This window comes from Gastrolobium bilobum, unplaced genomic scaffold (assembly GCF_033153095.1).
Source record: "Gastrolobium bilobum isolate Gb01-03AN ecotype WA unplaced genomic scaffold, APGP_CSIRO_Gbil_v1 utg8480, whole genome shotgun sequence".
Taxonomy (NCBI): domain Eukaryota; kingdom Viridiplantae; phylum Streptophyta; class Magnoliopsida; order Fabales; family Fabaceae; genus Gastrolobium; species Gastrolobium bilobum.
In genome coordinates, this window is record NW_026899605.1 from 816,882 (window position 1) to 841,452 (window position 24,571).

A 24,571-nucleotide genomic window follows, 5' to 3' on the forward strand; every position below is an offset into this window, starting at 1 on the left:
TTACTAGAGAGCCCCACATTGCCAACCTTTTGTAATAGCTGTTTTTCACAAGTGTCCTCCCCCTTTTCTGATAAGTAACACATATCTTCCCTTCTGTTGCTTTTAACCCGAAAATTACGTTGTTCAGCCCTTATCTTTTGTGCCTCTACCCCTTCCACATTGCTGATTGGAAGAGTGGCGTCATACCCATTATTATTCTCCCCATCTTTCCATGCTAACTTGTATGATGTTCCAATACCCACCACATAAACTCCTTTTTGTTTATTTTGCTTGGATATCGAGTGGGTGTTCCTAACCTCATAAGATAACTGAATATTCTTTTGCATCCCCGCTTCATGAGTATTACGTAATCGCTCCTCATCTTCAGCACCATTCATATTCCCCAGAACAGCAAACCTTGACTCATCTCCATTTGTCACTCTCTTTTGTGCCCTATCCTTGATCTCATTCTTTTCATTCACCGAACTTACCCCAGCAAACCTGCCTCTCCTATTCTTTGTGACTACCATCCAAGGACCATATTGCGGGTTAACTGGGCCGTCTTTATTGCCTTCCTCCTGACTATGGGTGTTATCTTCATTGACCTTCATCGTTTTATCAATAGCTTGGCTATCAACACGAATCACTGTAGGGCAGGTTTCCATACGATGACCATATTGGCCACAACCAAAGCATATTAAATGAAGACCCTCATATTCCACTCTTTTAATCCTTCCATCTAATTTGTACTCAGCTTGTAATGGTTTACTCAGATCCAGTACAACACATAAACGAGCAAATTGTCCTCTATGAAGAGTATTTGTTGCAGCATCCACCTTTATGAACTTTCCCAGCGAATCACCTATTTGTTCAATAAGTTTCATCTGAACATACTCCACAGGAAAGCTAGGTAACCTTACCCAAGCCGCGATCTTGTCAATGGTAGCCCTATAAGGCTGAAAATCTGGTTCCCATAAACGCATTGCTAGGTAATGATCAAGAATGATCCAGGGTCCCGCAGTTAATGCAAACTCCATGTCAGATTTTTTTTCAAACCTCACAAGTAAATAATCGTTATCTATATCTGTAACACGAATATATCCATCCCTAGCCCACATCGCCTCCAGTCTTTTCCTCATAAGATTTAGAGAAATACTCTTCCCTAACAGTTTTACAATGAGACATTGACTCCAAGATTTCCACGCTCGTTTCTTGAAATTCTCTGAAAGTTTGAAGTTGGTACGTCCATCTCCATCCACTTCCCAAGATATCTCAGGTGTACTATCCTTTTCTCCTTCATCCTCAATCCTTTCTTCCTCATCTGGAACGCTAGCTTCTTCCTCCATTAAGATTCTCTTCTCCTCGTTTTCTGAATATTCTCCATTATGTTCCATCAGGATTTCTCTATACGAACGTCTATCCTCCATCCAATCCTCCACTCTAGGAGCCAATGACTGATCATTACTGAATGAACCTCACCTTTGTACTTCTTTTTGGTTCGATGAAGGAGATCCCTCTCCTCTTTTGATAGGTCAGCGTCAGCGGCAGGTTTTTCCATGAAACCCTAGCAGAGCACAATACAATAGTAAAGACCTATTTTCAGAATTTTATTATTCATAGTCATTTTATTTTAAATGATACAAAGTTATGTTCTTTAAAATTATAAATATTTTAGGCTATCATTTTATAAACATTTTTTTCTTTATAAAAATATCATTCTAAATTTTCATATTTACAAAATTGTCATTGATAAAAAAAAGCAGTTTTTTTGAAAACATCCATAGATTAATAAACGTTTTTGTATTCCGGTTTTGAGAATTATTTTTTATAACAATTTTTTTAAATAACTTTTTTATTTTTAAAAATTTAAAATTGTTTTTAAAAGTAGAAATTAAACATGCCCATAATTCATTTATGAGATGTTTTACTTAAATTTATTCGTGATACTTATAGTAAATGTAGTTGTAGCCACGGCTCAGGTGTTAGATTAAATAATTTTTGATATGGTATCAGAGTTTTACTTATCACAGGGTCACTAGTTCAATTCTTATCATCCCTACTTTTTAGTCAAATTAAATAAAAAGTATAAAAGTTAAATAAAAAAATTGAACATATGGAATATTCATGCTTCAAACTCAAAGGGATCTTACATAAAAAATATGTTAAAGGATAATATAAATTATTAAAAAAATTATCATTCAATACCTTAAAATTTTTGATTGAAAATTTGAAATAATTGTTTACAACCCACGTCAATTTTGTTGCGTTGTATGTCTCTGTGCCGCTGCTCTCTTGAAGAGTTGGTTTCAACTTTCAAGCTTCAACACGTTTTGGATGCTACATAATTGAGAGTATTGAATATATTTAATAATGCATGTAAATAGAAAATAAATTTTATTTTTTAATTGATAAGGAGAAAAGTAGGAAGATAGATTGAGAATATTAAATATAAAGAAATTAATGCAGAACCATGTTTTTAAAGAAGAAACCGCCAGTTTAATGTGGGGGGGGGGGGGGGGGAATGTGAGGGGATGGGAACTTATTATCTTATTTTTAAGACGGAGTACTTTAATTTATTATATAAAGGAGAATTATTTAATATTAAGTAAATTATTCTATCCACTTTTCATTTTGTGTTTGTTACATAATTTTTTTCATTTCTAAAATTTTGCTCATTTATTTTTTTATAATTTATAAATAAGTTATGGAAAATAATAATCTCATATTGTAAAACACTAATATCTTATGCCATAGACACATTGATAATTATGTTTTCATTTTTTTTAGTGATGTGTGTCATAACATAAGATATGCTATCTCTTACAACATGAGAGTAGATAAACTCATAAGTTATACCTGATTCTTACTTTACATGCTATTCTTCATGAATTCTTTAGTCAATAGTGTAAATTTCTTTTTTATACCGACTCTAATAATTATTAATTTTGAAGAAAATTGACTATTTGAGTATCTTCACAAATTTTAACTTTTTAAACTGATTATGAAAGTAATCCACACCCTCCTTGAATGATTCAAATGGGTGGTGACACCCTAAAAAAATATAATCCTAATAAAATAGCTTTTTCCATCTTATTAGTATTATTTATATTTTATAATTACTGAAATTTAACTCGTAGTGTTCCTCAAGTATTTTATTACTATTTAATTGAGTAGGGCACGAATACATGCTTCTCCACCGGTCCATGCTTTGCCTCAGTAACCCTGATGCATTTTCGTAGCTAGAAACCGTGGAAGAGAGTTGTGTCTCCATCGTAGGATTTTGGAAGGAAATGTTTATTAGTCTCCCCATAATTGTGCGGTTGTGCCTGTCTCCCATGTAGCTAGAAACCGTGGATGAGAATTGTGTCTTGTGTCTACCCTTACTAATGTATATAATTTAGTTGAGCACAACATGCAATTAATACTTTGAGAAAAAAATTTATTCGGACTAAAATAATTGAATCTTATGAGAATATTCGGATCGATTCATCTCAAAGAAACATTAAGGGGGTGTATTGGATTGAGATTTCAAAGGATTTTAATGGATTATTTTTGGACAAAAAAATCCATTGGTATTCATTCAATTAGGATTTTAATGGATTGAAAATTTTTTTACGTGATATTCAATTAGAATTTTAAAATATTATTTTAGAGTTCGTCCAAATTCGTTGGTATTCAATCAAGATTTTAAATAATGGAAAAACAATCTTGTGAGTGTCGAGGTCGTGAGACTTTTTAGTAAGAAATATAAATAGGATATCTCTTTCACAATCTCACCATGCCTCTTTCACAATCTCACCTTAACCCCTAGGATTTCTTGAGATTTCTCTATCGCAGTGTTTTCTTCTTTCTTTGGCAAGTTGACCCAGTTGAAATTAGATTCCGCCATAGCAGCTTCGTCAAAACTCAAAAATAGCATATTTTTGACCGATTTTCATCACAAAATAACCCAGAAACAACAAACTAACGAAATTCTAATATAATGTATCTCAAAAACAGCATATTTTGAGAAATTTTGGAAGTTTAAAAAGTGATTTTTCAAATTATAGGTCGCGATTTTTCTTAGCACAAAAATGTGTGATTTTTGTATTAAAAATAACATAAACCAGTGAAAAATAATAGGGGAACTAAATCTCTCAAACCAATTTTTATTTTACATCAATGAAACAATATCAATTTAAAGAAAGATTGAAACTTTCATAATATGAATCATATATTTCGTAACAATAATTCATGAACGAAATTCTTTCACTATAGGAAACAATTTCAAACAATTTTTGTGTTAATAAACAACTAAAAACTTGTTTTTGAAAAGCCCCAAAGCAATTTAAGGTTTTAATGTATCGATTGAAAAAAAAATGAGAAATTTTCTAAACTTTCATGTAATAAAACCTAAAAATGCAGATTTGAAATTTTCTTAGAATATTCAATGAAAATATGCATATGATATATGGTTAGAAAACTCTCACCACGTAGAACAAAAATTCCAAGGTTTTCAAGATCAATTGCAAAAAATTTCAAACGAAATTTTATCATGAACTTTAGATTCTATATGCAAATTTATAATTATTTTAATAATTAAAAAAATTGGGTCTTATAATCATATATGCATAGCTTTGATACCAAATGAAAAAGATAATTTTTAACCCATTGGTTAAACTCAAGAGCATGAACGAGAAAATGTGAATGAATGGAGAACTAGTATAACTTTAGATATGTGAAAAGTTGTTGCTTCGTAATTTTGAATGTTTGTTAAAAAGTATATTATGTTTTACTGATTGAGAAAATTATATTAGGTTTTACTTTTTTTTATTAATTTTATTGCATTTCTTTGTTATTTTTTTATTGACTCTTGTAATTTTGAATTTTTGTTAAAAAATCATATGATTTTTTAAAATCTTATAAATTCATATTGTCCTTTCAAATCTTATAAATTATATTAAAATGCTTTAAAATTCAATCTTATGAAATATTGATTGTGACAAAAAATCTTTTAAAAAAGTCTTTAAAGTCCCTTCAATTCTAAATAGTCTTTTAAAATCTATAAAAAAAATTATCTAATTTTTTTTTTAAAATCCTAATCCAATCCCCGTAAATAGAGAAGATTTACCTAAAAGGTCATAATAAGATAAGAATAAAATTCCATTTCGAGATAAGAAAGTCCATATGTGTTCCTAATTTAATACAATTTTTAAATACTATTTGAGAATTTGAACCACAATTAAAACAACTTGTAGAGAAGAAATAGAAAGCAAGTGTGAATAAAATTAGAAAAAAAATCTGCAAAGAAAAATGTTAATAGGAAATGAGTTATTTAGTTACCGTATGCATAACAGAATAATTTTAAGAACATATATTCATTAATATGAAATAAGGGTAAAAGTTAAACATTAAAATGTTTAATAAATATTTTAACATTATAAAAAACTTTAAAATAAATATATGTTCGGAAAGTATAATAAAGAACCAGAAAAGAACATTTTCACCCGAATAAACAAAAAATATGGATGGATCCTTGAGGATGGACGGGCTAATGGGCGGGTCGAGCCCAATTTGGATTGAGATTGAAAATTGAGGAGTTGTGATTTAATCCAAGGGTGAGAAGAGCTGCGTTAGGTTGACGCGGAAGTAGGCTCTCGAAAGTCGAAACCCAAAAATTGGAACCCTTCTTCGTAAATATAAACCCTCTTCTCTTGTTTGCATATTCTCATACTCATTCCCTCTCCATCCACAATCCACATCACTCGTTCTTCTTCTCAACGAAACGACACCACTCCACTCCGCATCTATGGTACGCTCTTTCTGCTTCAACTTGCTTTTCACTTTTTTCGTTTAGCGTTTTGTTTAAATTTGATCTTTCTTTCTTCTCTTTTTGCGGTGCAGGCTTTGCCCAATCAGCCAACCGTTGATTACCCCAGTTTCAAGCTCGTACTCGTCGGTGATGGTGGAACTGGTGAGATTTTCTTCTTTTCTGATAATAAAACAGAAATTAATTCAATTATTGATGTGTCTATTGTTCATTTCGTAACGATCTTGATCGGTGTGGTGTGGGCTCAGCGTTTTCGCCTTATACATCAATATATGAACCTTTTTGTGCTGAACATTTGCAGGAAAGACAACCTTCGTGAAAAGGCATCTTACCGGTGAATTCGAGAAGAGATATGAACGTAAGATTGATTTACAATTAATGATGTATATGTACATGTTCATGTTTATCGTTTGTTTAAAGTATTCATTATTTTCATTTTGTTCAACACAGCAACCATTGGTGTGGAAGTCCACCCATTGGATTTTTTCACAAACTGTGGCAAAATTCGCTTCTATTGTTGGGATACTGCTGGACAGGAGAAGTTTGGTGGTCTCAGAGATGGATATTAGTAAGTGATTTCCACGAGAGAGCCCTTTTTACTTTAGTTTCTAACTTTTGCGTCTTATGATTAGTGTTGCATGCTGACCAATTGGCAATTAGTGTAATTGATTGTGTTTTGTTAATCAAATGTCCTCTTGACTTATTTATACATATCATGCATGATATTTCATCTATTGCTGAAATTTTAAATGTGTTTTATATTTAATTCTTAGAATCAGATTTCAAGATTTTGAGCTTTTCTTTTGTTTTTATATACTGAGCTTTCTCCAGTGCATTTTTCGTTCTTGCAAGGATTAGTAGTTTGGTATTGATGGTCATCAAATCATCTGTCTTTGTTTTGGTACCTATATCCTATGACAGCTTGAAATATGAGATTTTGAGTTCTTTTATCATATTGTGCTACCAACACATAACTTGATTTCCAGACTCACCTTCTTTTGTATGGATGTTAAATGTAGAATTTGTTAATTGTCAACATTTATAGCTGTTCCTTGGTCTCGCTGCCATGATAAAACTCTCCTTCACTTTTTGTTTTTGTACTTTGTTTTACTTCCTATCCAGTTCTTTTAACATGGTGTTTTGTATTGCAGTATCCACGGGCAATGTGCTGTTATAATGTTTGATGTTACTGCCCGATTAACATACAAAAATGTCCCTACCTGGCATCGTGATCTTTGTCGGTGTGTACATGAAGTCCTTGAAATTTTTTTTTAACTCTTTTGTCTCTAATTATTCAGCACCAAGTTGTTTATATTACATTATTGACGCTTTCTGCATGATTGATTTTCAGGGTCTGTGAAAACATCCCAATTGTTCTTTGCGGTAACAAGGTTGATGTGAAGAACAGACAAGTGAAGGCAAAGCAGGTTACTTTCCACAGGAAGAAGAATTTGCAGTACTATGAGATATCAGCTAAGAGCAACTATAACTTTGAGAAGCCTTTCCTGTACCTTGCCAGGAAACTTGCAGGGTAGGTACCACTTATTTCTACTTCGATCATAAGAACCAAAAACACATCAAACTTTTTAAATGCATTTCAACTAATGTTTTGCTAATTGGGTCAATTCTGCAGCGATCCCAACTTGCACTTTGTAGAATCTCCTGCATTGGCTCCACCGGAAGTTCAAATTGATTTAGCTGCACAACAACAGTAAGCTATCTGTCATGAACTGAATTATTCCTTTCTCCTTCAACCGTAAGCCTGACTTATGGCAGGCATGATAATAACAGATAGATCGTAGAGATACAAAGTTGCATTTTGAATTTTAACTGTCTTCTAATAGTGAATTTCACAATCATGATGAATTTTGAATTTCTATATTATTTTAGTTTCTCCATAGTTACAGATGGCAAAGGGAGGGGAATGGGAAGGGACAAGTGACTCGTTCCCATCATTTGGACGATTTTTATTGAGTGGGAAGATGGAAGGAGGGGGAAGTGTTCATCCTCCTACTCTCCCCTTGTTCATTTTAAAATTCTTTCCCCTCAAGTTGGGGCGTTAGAGAGGGGGGGGGGGGGGGGGATTTTTTGTTTTAAAATGAACAATCCTCGTTCAAATTAAACATCGAAATAAGGGAAATTAACTGACTACCCCTACAATTTCTTTCCTCTTCTCTTCTCTCTTCATTCTTTCCCTTTCCCCTTACTTTGGAACATTCAATCATGTACTCAATTAAGTCCACAGAATCCATTATTTGTTTCATAGAGTTTTCGAAGTATTATTGTTCTCGTCCAATTGGTTGTTTCATATCCATTATTTGTTACATAGAGTTTTCGAAGTATTATTGTTCTCGTCCAATTGGTTGTGTTCCTTTTAAATTTTCTACAATTTATGTGTTGGTTGCTTTTGCAGGCATGAGGCTGAACTTGCTTCAGCTGCTGCTCAGCCTCTTCCTGACGATGATGACGATGCATTCGAGTAGGACTTTGCGTCTGGGGACCATCTTCCTGTGTTGCTGTTATTGTGTATGCTACAATATATATGTTTTTTGGGGTTTGTGTTATTTGAAATTTCTGGATGTTGATTTGAGGATCTGTATTCAATTCCTATGAGATGTTTTGCTTAAATTGAAAATCTCACTTGTTAGCCATATCGTTTTCGTCATGGGCATTAATTATGATGTGTCTGTGTGACTCGTCTCTCTTGAAGAATATTATAATCAACTTTCTATATGTCTTCGGAACCTAGATATCTTTTATTCTAAATGATAATTAACTACTCCAAAATGAACTGCCGTTTCTGAATAATAAAAAAAACATTTTATTGCGTTATTGTCATGTGGATTTTTCTTATTCATATAAAAAACTCATTTTATTTTATAAATTTGTTTTCATTAAATAAAGTTTTATTAATAACTTTATGAGGGAGTGCTTCCCATTATTCTGTTAACCTTTGTTCAACGTCCAGTGTTAAGACGCGAGTTTTTTTTTTTTCTTTTTTGTTAATCATTCAGAGTTCATACTCGAGTTTCCATAAAATTGTAAGTTTTTGGGAAGAAACTCTAATTTTAATTTTAATTTTTGGAACGGATTTACTTACCATCGAAAAAGTTTATCACTCTTATAACAAATTTAATCGTCGTTGATTTTTGTTAATTTAACTGTTATAATTTATCGAGAATTAATAATATTTATTGAGTCATATTTATTAATTAATTATTAATTTTTAATAAATTATAATCGTTCGATTGACAAAAATCAAAGGTTATTAAATTAGTTGTAAGAGTAGTAAATTTTTTTGGTGGTAAGTATACCTGCCTCATTTTATAATATGGAAAAAAAAAATTCTCTCTAATTTGCTTTAGAATCATTTAATTCTTATATTTTTTATTTATCACTTACGTCGTGATTTTTTTTCATCCAATCGATTAGCATGCTTAGAAATTAAGAGTGTGCATGGTAACCATTCTGTTCCCTGGCACTGTTTCTGAAAAGAAACAATTCTTTTCTATTTATGTGCCTTGGAACAATTTCTGAGAAAAAAATGTGTTTGATAACATATTTTATTTTTATTCCGAGAATGAAAAGTGCGTTTGATAACACAAAAAATGATAGAATAAAAAATCATTCCTATTAAGCATAAAAAAATTTCGGATCATCACTTTCCTTTTCATATGGTGTAGTGGTGATGATGGTGGTGGCGGCGGCAACGGTTGTAGTAGTGGCGTTGTGGAGGTGGTGGCAGTAGGGATGGTGTCATGGTGGTGGTAATGGTGGTGGCGACGGTGGTGGCAATAGTGGTGATGGTGACAGCGGCGACGATGGTAATGGTGGTGGTAGTGGTGTGGTGGTAGCTACGGCGATGGTGGTGACAGTGATGGTAATAGTGGTGATGGTGGCGGTGACGTAGAGATGGTGGTGGTGACAGAGTGGCCGCAGCGATGGTGGTGGCAGTAGTGGTGATGGTGACGACATGGTGGTGGTGGTGGCGGTGGCGGTGGCAATGGTGTAGTGGTGGTGGCAATGACGTGATAATGGTAGTGGTGGTAATGGTGGCATAGTGGCAGTGGCGGCGATAGTGGTGGTGGTGACGGCAGTGTCTGCGACGATGGTGATGATGATGACATGGTGGCGATGGTCGCGGTGGTTGCGGCAACTGCGATGACGGTAGTAGTGGTAGCGTGTTGGTGATGGCAATGACGACGACGGTGGTGGTGACAGTGAAGGTAATAGTGGTGGTGGTGGTGGTAATAACGGTGGCAGTGGTGGTGGTGGTACGACGATGGTAGCGGTGGTCGTGTTGGGATGGTGGTGGTGGTGGTGATGATGGTAGTGGTGGAGAGTAATTGAGAGAGATAAGTGTTTCTCATTCTGTGCCCAGAATCAAAAAAGCAAAAAAATTTTGATTCTTTTTTCTGTTCCTCAGCACAAAAAATAAACCGGTTCATCCCGGGAACAAAAAAATAAACTGATTTTACCAAACGAGTTTCCTATCCATTTCTGTTCCCGGGAACAGAAATTTAAAAAGAATTGATTCCGGGAAGATTGTCATGCACACCCTAAGAGTATCTGCATATTTTGCACTTTAAAAAACAAAAATTGCTTTGAAATTGCTTTTTGTAGTCTTTTTCCTCACTGGTGTTAGAGCTCGCAATGATTACGATTTACCTAAACAAGTTTCACTTCTGTAAAGAATTCCTCATAATTTCTCCACACGAACGACAGTTATAGACTTATAGTGTTATAACAACTCTCCCTTTATTATATTTTTATGATGTTTAAACCTTTTTTAATAAATTGATATGTTATTCAACTGTATTCTAACGCTATTTTATATTGCAAATATTAAAATAAATAAATCTATTGAGATTTTGTGTGTCAAATGTAAGACTTAAAATAATTAATAATTGAATTAAATACAACCAAATAGTATAATAGCATATAAATGCTTCTTTTTCTTTTTTTCCATTATCAGGCTTATTTTTATTCACTGAAAATTTATTTCAAACGTTAAAATGTTCTTAATTTTTTTAGTAATTGGAAGAGACTATTTTGAAGTGTCCCAATTGATTTTACAAAATTCATATTCGGGACCGTATTTGTAAGCATATTATATAATGCCTAAACTCATGCCAATATGAATTAACCTTGCAAATTAAGAAGAAGAAAAATATGCATTTTTAGCTATGATGTTATTGGCTTTTAAGTGATCATTTCAACTTTTAGGTGTTGCGTGCCTGTTGATTGTTGCTAATTTGTTGTTGTGTTTGGAATTAATTCTCTCTTAAACCCATATGACGTCAATCATGTTTTTTCAACTTGCCTTTCAATGATTTTCACGTATATGTTTTGGAGAATATATTTTACATTATAATTTAATCTCATATATGCATAAAAAAAAAAAAAAAAAATCCACTAAGAAGAAGAGGAAAAAAGTAAATAAGTGAATCTGATCCACTTTTTTATTGGTGAAAAAATCAAAATTGTAAAATTATCTTATACAATATCAAAAATATAAACACCTTTATGTTTTTTATGCACAAAAGTTTAGGCAAAGGATACATTGATCCATTTCAAGGGCATGCCCATAGGCCTCAGTGAGAAAAGCCTTCCATCAAAATAATAATAATGAGCCTCATTGATTTTTTTATGCTTTCTAAGTTAGCATAACTAGAGAATAATTTAAAATGTACATATTATTTGATCTTCACAAAAATTTATGAGTCCACCATCGATCGTTACTATTGCTTGCATCTATCTATAATTAGCAAGCTTCATGTTATAATTAAGGATGTTCAAAAAAATTGGTTCACTTGCTCTGTTCTTGATCTGATCCATAAATATTTATATATTTTTTCTGAAATGAATTTAAATATTGATCCATTTTTATTTGGGTCAATTTTAGACCTTACTTGTTTTAATAATTGACTCAAAATTTGACTCACACCCATTATGTAAAAAAAGAAAACAAAAAATCAATAATCATAACTCGTTTGTCAGTGTTGATAATATATCCCTCAAGCTCTATAACGACCCTGAAACTATTCAATTGGCTTCCATTGACTATGACAATACGGTGCGGGAACTCCCTACAGTAGTGTTTCATCCATCTTCTATGCACGACATAGTGAGGTTGATGAAATGATCACACAATAGCTCTGTCCCTTTCAATATAGCTACGAGGGGCCAATGTCACTCCACTAGAGGACAGACCATGGCACGTGATGAGGTTGTTAAAAAAATTATATTCCTTTATTTATTCAACAAATATCAAATTTATTATATAATTTATATAATATATGTATTTTAAAACAAATAAATAATTAAGTTACATGAGTTTAAAAATTAAATCAATAACTATAAAAAAATAAAAACATATTTTGAAACAAAGTTAAAAACGGATCAGGTCGAATTTGATCTGATTTTGAAACCAAGTTAGATCCACTTCAGAAACCAAGTCAGGTCAGATCTGATCTGGTTTTGAATTAGTTCAAAAAAATTCAAACCAGATCAAACCTAACTTAGATCAAATTAAATAGAATCAGATCAAAATACTTAATCTATAAAAATCAAATTGAATTGGATCGGATCGATATCAAAATTTGAGCTGACGTGACGATGCACACTCCTCCTCCCTCGTATATTGCATTCCCCATTGTGAAATTTCACTTTTAAGCCCCCAAGCCCGTTTTGAGGGTGGATGGGCTAACAATGGATGGGTTAAGCCCAGTTTGGCGCATTGTGATTCATTTAATCAAAGGGTGGAGTAAGCTGCGTGAGGTTGACGTCAAAGGAGGGGATCCTTCAAAACACAAAACTTGATTTGAAACCCTTCTAATATAAAACCCTCGCTTGCTCGCTCACTCACCCTCCCTCATTCCTATTCTCTCTTTGTTCTTCTTCTCCTCAACGCCAAAACAACCATGGTACGCTCTCTCTGATTGACACTTTGCTTTTTAGTTTTCTTTCAGCATTCAATTTAATATTTGAGATCTTTTTGTGGTTCAGGCTTTGCCCAATCAGCCAACCGTTGATTATCCTAGTTTTAAGCTCGTACTCGTCGGTGATGGTGGAACGGGTCAGTTTTTCTCCTCTCTTTTTATTTTATTTTATTATTTCATCATGATTTTCATCTCGAGTAATTTTTTCTGAAATTAAAACGGAGATTCACTCAACTTTTCAAAAAAGGATTATGCCCCTAAAATTTTGTTGCTTGGTATTTCGTTCTTTTCATGACGATCTGTGTTGGAGCTTGATGGTCGTGTTGTATCGCCTTATAACATTTGGATATCGACCTTATTGTACTTAACATACATTTGCAGGAAAGACAACCTTCGTGAAAAGGCATCTTACTGGGGAATTCGAGAAGAGATATGAACGTAAGATTGATTTATAATTATTGATGCACATGTACATCTTCATCTTGATCCTTTGTTTGAATTGTTTGTTCTTGTCGTTTTGCACAAAACAGCAACCATTGGTGTGGAAGTCCACCCACTGGATTTTTTCACTAACTGTGGCAAAATTCGCTTCTACTGCTGGGATACTGCTGGACAAGAGAAGTTTGGTGGCCTCAGAGATGGATATTAGTAAGTAATTTGTAGGAGTGAGCCCATTTTACTATTGTGAAAATTTCAATGTGTTTTTATATTTAATGCCAAGAATCAAATATTGATATGTTATGGACCAATCAAATGGTCCCAACTTCCTCTCCCCAATACATGATATGCACGAAGCATGTCACCCTACCACTCTCTGTCAACTTCCCTCCACTACACTTAACCATCCACTAAGCATTGCATCACACCACTAGTCACCTGCTAAACCACCCACTATGTGCACAACCTCCCTAATTGCTAGTGCACTTCATCTATATGGCCCCCTATAGTTAATGAGGGGATAATCTCATAGGTTCTTCAGCATTCACAAGGCTTGCCACCATGGCTACAGCCTTCAAACTTGTGCCTAGAGCACATCCTATCCATTGAGCAGGTGACTCACACACACCCCTTATAGTGATTTCATAGTACTTTGGCATGAGGTGCTGGACTTCTCATTGCCGGTCATCTCTATCATAAGCTTCGTAGATACAATTTCTAGCTACCCAACTAGATATTGATGTTCACTTCCGAACAGGATATTTCAGGGGTTCTTCTGTTTGCATGTTGTGAGTTTGTACGCCTATGCGTTTTTGGTTCTTGCATGGATTGCTGGTTTGGTATTTGTGGTCATCGATCATCTGTCTTTGTTTTGGTACCTATATTCTATGTCGACTTGAAACTAGGATTTTCAGTTCTTTCATGTTGTGCAGTTACATTTCATAATTTTACTTTCTCCACTTTTTTCTGCTTGGGTGTTAAGTGTATAATTTGTTACATGTCAACAATTATAGTCGTTTCTTGGTGATGGTGCCATGGATTTTGTCAGTGTTGTAGTTTTGCATGTCAATTACTTGTTTTTGTTGTCTTTATTCCCGTAGGGGTGTCTTTGGTAGATGCGTAGGATTTTTACCACTTAAGAACTGCTATGAAATATTTAATTTGACCTATCAAAATTGCTTTTGTATGCTTTTTATTCTGCCATTAAACAAATCTCCTATGTAGTGATTTTAACATGGTGTCTTATATTGCAGTATCCATGGGCAATGTGCAATTGTAATGTTTGATGTAACTGCCCGACTAACATACAAAAATGTCCCTACCTGGCACCGTGATCTTTGTCGGTATGTATATGAAATCTTTGAAACCTTTTTAATTGTTTTCTCTCTAATTATTCAGGGCCAAGATGTTTATATTACATTATGAACACTCTGCATAACTGATTTTCAGGGTCTGTGAAAACATTCCAATTGTTCTTTGTGGTAACAAGGTCGATGTGAAGAACAGGCAAGTTAAGGCAAAGCAAGTTACTTTCCACCGGAAGAAGAATTTGCAGTACTATGAGATATCGGCTAAGAGCAACTATAACTTTGAGAAGCCTTTCCTGTACCTTGCCAGGAAACTTGCAGGGTAGGTATCATTAGTTTCTACTTTCTTCGCAAAAAGCAAGCACACATGAATCTTTTAAATGTGTTTCAATTTATGTTTTGCTACTTTTGTCAATTTTGCAGTGATCCTAACCTGCACTTCGTAGAATCTCCTGCATTGGCTCCACCAGAAGTTCAAATTGATTTAGCAGCACAACAACAGTAAGCTATCTGTCATGAACTGAATTTATTTTTTCTCCAACTAACTAAGGCCTGACTTATGACCGGCATGATAAAAGCAGTTATTGTATAGAAATTTAAAAGTTGCATTTTGAATTTAAAGCTGTCTTGTGATGGTGAATTGTCCCAATCAAGATGGATATAGGGTTATACCGATCTCGCAGTATTATTATTCTCGTTCAATTGGAATTCTTCTGTTTAAGTTTCTTATAATTTATGTATTGGTGGCTTTTGCAGGCATGAGGCCGAGCTTGCTTCAGCTGCTTCTCAGCCCCTTCCTGACGATGATGATGATGCATTTGAGTAGGATTTTTTGGTCTCTCGACCATTTTCGTAAATTGCTGGTATTGTGTGTGCAACAATATATGTTTTTTCGGGGTTGTGTATTCTTGACATTTTTGGATATGGATTTAAGGATCTGAATTCTATAATTATGAGATGTTTTGCTTAAATTGAAAATCTCACTTGATAGTTAACCATATTTTAGCCATCGGCATTTATTATGTTTAATGTGTCTGCGAGAATCATCACTCTTGAAGAATGGGAGTTGGTGGTATCAAAATGTTTTGGGTCTTTAAATATACGCCACTATGGGTAGGGGGTTGGTGGTTGGGAACTGCTGGAAGGTAAGGGGAAGAACAAAGGATTTGTCCTTTCATCCTTGAGTTTGTCCTTACTCCTTTCCATCAAGAAACTACTTGGTTCGCTTCTATCCTTTAATTTAAACGAATAGTATCCCCTTATTTAATATTTGAACGGAATTTTGTTCAAGACACCGCATGTATATTTGTATTCATCCCAGTGGTATAATCGGGGATGTGGTTATTCATTTTTCGTCATTGTTTTCTTTCGCCAAGCGGTTACGTGAAAAAAGCCTTGTTTTGTCTGGAGATATATCTAGATTTTTATAAAGTATATCATAAGGTAATTAAGTGGTGTGCTTTTAAGTATAAATTCGGAATGGTGGTTCGATTTTGTGATTGCCAAAGTAATGGATTGCTAGTGCCGTGTGCTGTTCTTGGTTTGAACTTTATGAGTAGATTATCTAATTGTCTACCGGGCACAATGTGAAGTTGTGTGGTGTAGGACAACACGGTGTTGAGGTATGGCCTAACATGAAAAACTAATGCTATTTTAATGGATCTGTTTCGCAATAAAGTGATGAGCAGATAATTAGATTAAAATGTATTGTAAACAACTAACGGAAAGGGGTGCCCTTCAACGTTGACAGTTTCATTTTTAATAGATTCAAATCTCCTGACTAGTTTTCTATCCAATGTAGGACAGCATTTTTAATTTATGTTAGCGGGGATGTCATGTTTTGATTGGATGGATATAAATGTGAAGAGAGTATTTTAAATATTTTCCATAGAAAATTGTACGAGTCAATATCGAAGCTTGTCTGTCGTTTCATTTACCCTCCCCTCCCCCCCCTCAAAAAACAAAAAAACGAAGAAATTATATTACTTGAGATAAATTCCCAACTACATTGATGTTATAATATAGGAGATGATGTATAAAATTAATTAGAGGATCGAATCCTTGTAATTTTTCTTTCCTTGAAGAGAAGATGGAATTTTTTGCTTAACGTTTTAAAATCTGATATTTTACGGTAAGAAAAGTTAAAAACAAACATACATCTTTCTTTTATATATGGGAAAAGTGTTTGTCATTTTAAAAGACATAAAGTTATGTCATTTTAAAAGAGAGACAGACACAGAAAAAAAAAATTATTTAAATTTTAAATTAAAAAAAAAACCACCCACTTTCTCTCTTCCATGATTTCTATTTTTCTGTGTCTATCTCTCTCTTAAAATGACATAACTTATGTCATTTAAAATGACAAACATCAAACCCTATATGTATATGTGTGTGTGTGGAAATAATTCTCTTATATTGTAGGAGAAAGCATTCCTATGCTTCTCACCATTCTCGTGCCACACTTTTTTTTTTAATAAGTGTGCCTTGAGTCTAACAAGAATATTTGAAATATTTGACTTGATTGATTGAACAACTAAAGGCTTGTTTAAATAAAGCCATGATGCAAAAGGAAAACCAAAACAACCTAATTAAAATCTTATCAGAATATTTAAACTATCCTAAAAATAATACAAAAGATTTACATTTATCAAGAATATTAGCTAACAACTCATATCAGCTAACAAACAAAAGAATAACAAATTAATCTATACAATCTTATCCCAATACTCCCCCTCAAGTTGGATCATGGAGGGAGGAGATGCCCGACTTGGACATTAAAAATTCAAACTGCTTTTTACCAAGAGCCTTAGTAAGAATGTTAGCTGGTTGTAAGGAGGTCTTAATATAAGCTGTAGAAATTGTTTTTGACATGAGATGTTCACGAACAAAATGGCAGTCTAGCTCAATGTGTTTGGTGCGCTCGTGGAAAATCGGATTTGAAGCTATGTGAAGAGCATATTGACTATCACAAAATAATTTCATGGATTGAGTATGATGAACACCAAGAGATTGAAGAAAAGATTTAAGCTATGGAAGCTCAGCTGTAGTACTTGTCATTGATCGGTATTCAGCTTCAGCGGAAGATCGAGAAATAGTATGTTGTTTCTTAGTTTTCCAGGAAATAGGAGAATTGCCAAGAATAACAAAATAACCTGTGACAGACCGTCTTGTAATAGGGCAGGTTGCCCAATCTGAATCACAAAAGGCTTTAAGTTGAAGGTCACAATCTGATTGAAGAAGAATCCCTTGTCCTGGATTTCTTTTAATATAACGAAGTACTCGCATGACTGCATCATAATGAGCTTGCTTCGGATGCTGCATGAACTGAGATAAAGAATGGACTGCATCGCTGAGCTCAGGACGGGTGATAGTAAGATATATTAACCTTCCTACAAGTCTTCTATATCGTGTAGGGTCTGAAAAAGCAGGACCATCATCTAGTGTTAACTTGACATTCTGCTCCATAGGAAAATCAACTGGTTTGCAACCAAGTAAACCACATTCTTTAAGAATATCTAGCGCAAATTTTCGCTGGATAAAAATAAACTAGTAGAGCTTCTTGCAAGTTCAATACCGAGGAAACATTTCAGCTTACCAAGATCCTTGATTTTAAACCAAGTGTGGAGATGTGATTTTACTTGAAGACAAATAGCAGAATTATTACTTGCGAAAATAATATCATCCACATAAACCAAAACTGCAACAAATTTATCACCAGTAGAATATGTAAAAAGTGTATAATCAGCTTTGGATTGTTGAAAACCAAAGGAAATAAGTGAGAGGCGAATCTTGGCAAACCAGTTTCTAGGAGATTGCTTTAAACCGTAGAGGGATTTTTGAAGTTTACAAGCCTGACCTGGAGAGCTATTAGTGAATCCTGGAGGGAATCTCATGTAGACTTCTTCATTGAGATCACCATGAAGAAAAGCATTTTGAACGTCAAGTTGATGTAACTCCCAACCCTTTGCAACAACCACGGATAAAAAAGTACGCACACTAACCATTTTTGCTACAGGTGCGAATGTTTCTATATAGCCTTCTCCTTCAATCTGATTATTGCCAGCAATGACTAAATGTGTTTTATAACGTTCAATGGAGCCATCAGATTTGTATTTTATGCGGAACACCCATTTGCAAGGAATAGCTTTCTTTCCAGGAGGCAAGTTAGTAATAACCCAAGTTTTATTTGCTTCCAATGCATCAATTTCGAGTTGCATAGCTACTTGCCACATTTTATTTTGCATGGCCTCCTTGAATGTAGTAGGTTCAATATGTGCACTAACAGCTGCAATAAATCTTTGATGCTGCGTAGAAAATTTATTGTTAGACAAAAATTGATCTATAGGATACGGTTTACCTGAGGCGACTGAAGAAGTGATGTTGGTAGAAGAGGGTGTAGTCATTAGGGGTGTTCGCGGTCTGGATTGGATCGGTTTTGGAAGCAAAACTCATCTGATCCAATCCCTTTGATTTGATCATGTAATCATCCATTCGATTTAGATTTTTTTTCAAATCCGATCCGATCCAATCCAATTTTTTTCGGTTTGGATTGGATCGGTTTTCGGTTTTTTGAATATCCTAAAATTAGTTTCATGATTATTTTACAAATAACATCTTTTGTATATATTGGCTTTGTAAAAAAAAAAAAGTTGAAATACAAAAATATCAGTAAACAATACTATAATTGATGAGACGTGACTAAGTTTTTTCTTGGGCTTAGTTGATGAGTTAATGGGTCTTGAGTTTAGAAATTTTTGAGCTATGATTGGAGAAAGGACAAGTAGGTAGAGGATAATTAATATATTGGATCGGTTTTCATCAACCCATCCAAAAATCGATCCAATCCAATTAAAATTTGCGGTTTTTTTTCGGTTTTCGGTTTATTCGGTTATCGGTTTTTCGGTTCGGTTTTTGCGGATTGAATCGGTTGATGAACACCCCTAGAAGTCATGGAATTGCATTGATAGTCACTAAGATAGGCAGGAGCTTTATGCTGTCTTCGCACTCGTTGATTCGGTGCAACCACTGGAAACATGGCTGATGGAGAGCTCCCCCTATCGTGAGAGGTAATAATAGGAGACAAATGAGAAGAATTAGCATCAGTATTCTCGGAAGAGGAAGGCACATTCACCACTTCGGAAACTGTTGGGATACCACTACCGCGTCGTAAGCTGAAGTCACCGCGTCAGAAGCTACAGGAGATGTAACCACAGCGTCGGAAGCTGCTGAAGTCGAACTCACCACGTCAGAAACTGGTTCGGGTAAATTGGCACATGGTGGTTCATAAATTTCTGGATTTGCATGCGGTATACCAGTTTGAGAAGAAGAAAGCCTGTTGTGTAGAGCAAAAGGAAATTTATCCTCATGAAAATTAACATCGCGAGAAATAAATACCTCATTTGATTCCAAATCAAAAAGCTTCCAACCCTTCTTATTGAACGGATAACCAAGGAGAATGCACCGTTTCGATCTAGCAACAAATTTTTCTGATGGTTTAGGCACTACAGTAGCATAACATAGACATCCAATAACTCGCAAGTGATCATATGATGGAGCTTTTCCATGAAGAACTTCAAAAGGAGTTTTGCCATCAAGGAGTTTTGTGGGAGTTCGATTTATGAGATGAGCAGCGTTGAGAATGCAATCACTCCAAAAATGAAGAGGCAGATTACCATCAAATTGTAGTGTACGAGCTACATTAAGACTGTGACGATGCTTTCTTTCCACACGTCCATTTTGTTGGGGTGTGTAGGTACATGATTGCTTATGAAGAATACCAAAATCTGCCAATAAAGTTTGCATCATAGATGACATAAATTCACTTCCATTATCTGTTTGAATGCTTTTTACTGAGTGGAAACCATGTTAAGAAAAAATCGAAAATGTGAATATGTTTCTCCTTTATTTTGCATTAAAAATACCCACACATTTCTACTGTAATCGTCCACAATAGTCAAAAAATATTTAGCACCAGTGAAGGAGACAGTAGCATAAGGACCCAAGAGATCACAGTGAATTAAATCAAAAGCATGCAAGCTGCATTTTTTATTTATTGGAAATGGACTACGAGCCTGTTTAGCTTTAGAACATACATCACAAAAACCAGCATTATTCGAGCTTGAAATAAAAGGAAGCAGTGAAAGATAATGTCGAGAAGGATGACCAAGTCTTCTATGCCACAAAGAGGAAGAATCCGAAATTTGTATTGCATTAGTGAAAATTGACGAATTCCTCAAGACACACACCCCTTCATGTGCATCACCCCATCCAATCGTTGTCCTCAAGTGTTGGTCCTGTAAGATGCAATTTTTGTCAGTAACTGAGAGACTGAAATCAGGTTGCAGGTGAGAGATGGAACATATAGCACATTAGTTAGAACTAATGAAGAAGTTAATGAAACAGTGCCACTCTTTACTGCAATTGTTCGATTTCCATTAGGCAAACCCACAGAACAAAGGGATATGGATCGAATATCAGATAAAAAAGCAACGTTACCAGTCATGTGTTGGAATGCACCACCATCAATAAGCCATGAAATAGAAGTATGTGTGTTACCAGAAAGCTTATCAGATGACTGTTTAGAATAATCAACCAGAGCCGGCAGTTGTTGAAGCACTTCCGGTGTAAGGCTCGGCAAAGAGGTAGTACCAATTGTGGAATTTTTTGGTTGGGTGGTGATAGTGTGCTCGGCTTGGGCAGAAGAGGCAGTAATTTTGAAATTTTTTCTTGAAGCAGCCATGGTTCTGGGCCCAGATCTTTTGGCTCATGATACCATAACAAGAATATTTGAAATATGTGACTTGATTGATTGAACAGCTAAAGGCTTGTTTAAATAAAGCCATGATACAAAAGGAAAACCAAAACAACCTAACTAAAATCTTATCAGAATACTTAAACTATCCTAAAAATAATACAAAAGATTTACACTTATCAAGAATATTAGCTAACAACTCATATCAGCGAGCGGAGGTTCAAATGTCTGTCCCAGTTGTCCAAATCATGAGGAAACTATTATTCATGTTCTTCGTGATTGTAGACATGCTAGGAAAATTTGGCAATCTTGGTTTATAGGTTCGATACCCAATTCCGTTATGAATTCGAATTTGCAGGATTGGTTGACTTTAAATATCGATAACATGTGGTCCTCCAATAAAGTGAAGGACTGGAGGGATATTTTCTTTACTACTTGTTGGTTTTTGTGGAAGTGGAGAAATTTGGAGATCCATGAAGATCATTTCTGTCGTGATGAGCAATCACAGGCTTCAATTTGGATGTTTGTCCAACAGATTCTGCAAGCCCGAATTTATCAGCGCCGTGGTGATTCCAACGATAGCGTTTGGACAGCCCCCAAGCAAGGGTGGGTTAAGTTGAATTGTGATGGAGCTTCTTCTAGTGGCATGAAAAAAGCTAGTTGTGGTGGTATATTAAGAGATCACAATGGATCCTTTTTGGGAAGCTTCTATTGTAATTTAGGTTCCTGCAATCCTCTTGATGCAGAATTATGGGGATTACTGAAAGGTTTGGAACTGCTTTGGGGAACAGGATTAAAAAGAATAGAGCTAGAATGTGATTCTAGCCAAGCCATCCAGATGTTAAAGGAGCAGCATGAAGATCCTAGGGACTCTCAAGTCACTAGCAGATTGAGATTATGGTTAAAAGCAGATTGGACTATTCATCTTGTTCATACCAAGAGAGAAAACAACAAATGTGCTCATTGGTTAGCTAAAGCTGGGCAAACTAATAATCTCCATTTCAAGATTTTTAAAGATCCTCCTCCTCAGTTGATGGAACTTATAGTTGCTGATGCTAGAAATATGTCTAGCTTGTTAGTTTCTGATTTGTATTTTCTTTCTGTTTCTGGGGCTTAGCCCCTCTTTATTTACAAAAAAAAAAAAAAGAATAACAAATTAATCTAACAAATTAATCTATACAATCTTATCCCAATAGAGTCTACAACATGAAATATCTCATATTTAACAACATAAGAAAATGGAAACTCATATATATAGGGCTTCTCGTTTTTCAAATTGCTTAAGATAACTTTATCTCCAGTCACTAAATCATAACCGTACAAAGATGGATCAATGGTTATAACGGAATAGAGTGAAAAAGAGAATCATAACTATTCAAAGTTGAATAAATTAATATAAGGAAATAAATAAACAAAACGACGTAGTTTTAGGGTAATCAAAAATAAATATATCTCAAGCAGCTTGAGAAATATTTTTCTCATATATATATATATATATATATATATATATATATATATATATATATATATATATATATATATATGCAGATAATAACTTTTCCTGCAACATAAGAAGTTATTATCATTCCTACAAACACAATCAACCACGAGAGAGAAGAGCATGAAGAAAAATAAAAAGAAAAACAATGGGATCCACCATTGCTTGATTATGCTAGAAGAGTAACAGGAGATGTTTAAACCTGATTATCCGACTAATTTAGTTTAAGTATGTCAAACTCTTTATAGGAGATAGTTTTCCCAAGATTTCACCCCTAGAGCTCGAATTCGAATCCCTTCATTACAAAGAATAAACTCTTTATCACTTGAATCAATAATTATTGATAAACATAAGTCTAATCCAAGTAAATAATCACAAGTGTTTATAATATTTCACCCCTAGAGCTTGAATTTGAATCCCCTCATTATAGAGAACAAATTCTTTATCACTTGAATTAATAATTATTGATAAAAATAAGACTAGTCCAAGTAAATAATCACAAGTGTTTATAATTGTATAAATTATTTTACCACACAATGAAAATATAAGTAAATTTATAAAATTTGGTAATTTTTCCATAAACTTTGCTTCTTTGAGAAGTTAGTGATATCCCTTAATCATCAATTGTTGAAATTTAGTCATTTTTCTTACATATTTGAAATATAATTAAAATATTATAATTATATTATAAACAAGACATATCATTAACTCCTAATTGTTAAGAATATAGATACTCTCTTAAAAGCTTAATTCGATATGCTTCAAGGGTGAAAGGGAGAAGAAATGAAAGGATCGAAAGAATAATATAGATTTCCTCGTTGATATTTTTGTTTGCTAGATCCTCATTGATATTAATTTACTATAATAACGAATCTGGTCAGATAGCATTTGGTAAACCAACCATTTTCTCATTCTCTCGAATGAAAGGAAAGGAAGCAAGTTTGTGCATCCTATAATACATTTCATTTATGGGTAAAGTGTGTGTCATTTTAAAGGATGTAAAGTTATGTCATTTTAAGAGAGAGAAATAGATAAAGGAGGAGAGAGAATTGACAAAAAAAAATAAAGTCTGAATCTCACCTCTTTGTGAGAGAGGAAGGATAAAAGTTATGTTCTCTTCATTTATTTTACATAACCTTTCATTCTTTTCCTTTATATATATATTTTTTAAAAAAATAAACATTCTTCTCCACTATTAGATACCACACGTCATAGTTTTTCTTATTTTCAACATTCTTTTCCTTTCTCCATTACAGGCGTATAGAAATCTCCGTAACTTTAGAGCATATTTGAACACTATTTTTAAAAATAATTTTTTTGATTTTGAAAAAGAAAAAAAAAACCTATTTTATAAAAGGAGTTCTAAAAATTAAATTTAGAGAACACATTTTGAGTTGTTTTTATTTTTAGTTTTAATTTTTAACTTTCAAAACAAAAAACACATATTTCAATAATTATTCTACAAAACAATTTTAAAAGTAAAAAATACAGAACACAATCAATCAAACATTCAACACATTTTGATAGTATAAATGAGATTATTATCATTACTAAAACCACTTTCACCCCAATACCAAAATGATGTACATGGTATCTGATATTCAATAACTCCTAAAACTATCAATTTGCTGTGACAAAAAATTAGATTCTAATCAATCTCTCAAGTGGACAACAATTGTCTTAATTCCCACAACGAAATTGCGTCGTGCACCGAGTTCGAATAGAGGTATTGTACAAAATTGTTTAGTAAATCAACTTCGCTTCCATTGCTATTTCTCTCATTTTCTGAAATATCAGCCATCAACATCATTATTTACACTTTCTTTTATATATATATATATATATATA

General features: G+C 33.9%; 2 protein-coding genes across 2 annotated transcripts; both read left to right on the forward strand.

The window, feature by feature from the left end:
* The first annotated feature begins 5,617 nt into the window (after window positions 1-5,617).
* On the forward strand, window positions 5,618-8,423 carry LOC133291899 (GTP-binding nuclear protein Ran1B-like). Its single transcript, XM_061490255.1, has 8 exons — window positions 5,618-5,770; window positions 5,863-5,932; window positions 6,090-6,146; window positions 6,239-6,356; window positions 6,940-7,029; window positions 7,140-7,319; window positions 7,422-7,499; window positions 8,202-8,423. Exons 1-8 carry the CDS (start codon window positions 5,768-5,770, stop codon window positions 8,269-8,271), a joined length of 666 nt encoding a protein of 221 aa, XP_061346239.1. The 5' UTR covers window positions 5,618-5,767; the 3' UTR covers window positions 8,272-8,423.
* Window positions 8,424-12,579: 4,156 nt separating this feature from the next.
* On the forward strand, window positions 12,580-15,456 carry LOC133291900 (GTP-binding nuclear protein Ran1B-like). The gene is made up of 8 exons (XM_061490256.1): window positions 12,580-12,714; window positions 12,797-12,866; window positions 13,111-13,167; window positions 13,260-13,377; window positions 14,421-14,510; window positions 14,617-14,796; window positions 14,898-14,975; window positions 15,231-15,456. The coding sequence occupies exons 1-8, from the start codon at window positions 12,712-12,714 to the stop codon at window positions 15,298-15,300; spliced, it is 666 nt and encodes a 221-aa protein (XP_061346240.1). The 5' UTR covers window positions 12,580-12,711; the 3' UTR covers window positions 15,301-15,456.
* The last annotated feature ends 9,115 nt before the right edge of the window (window positions 15,457-24,571 follow it).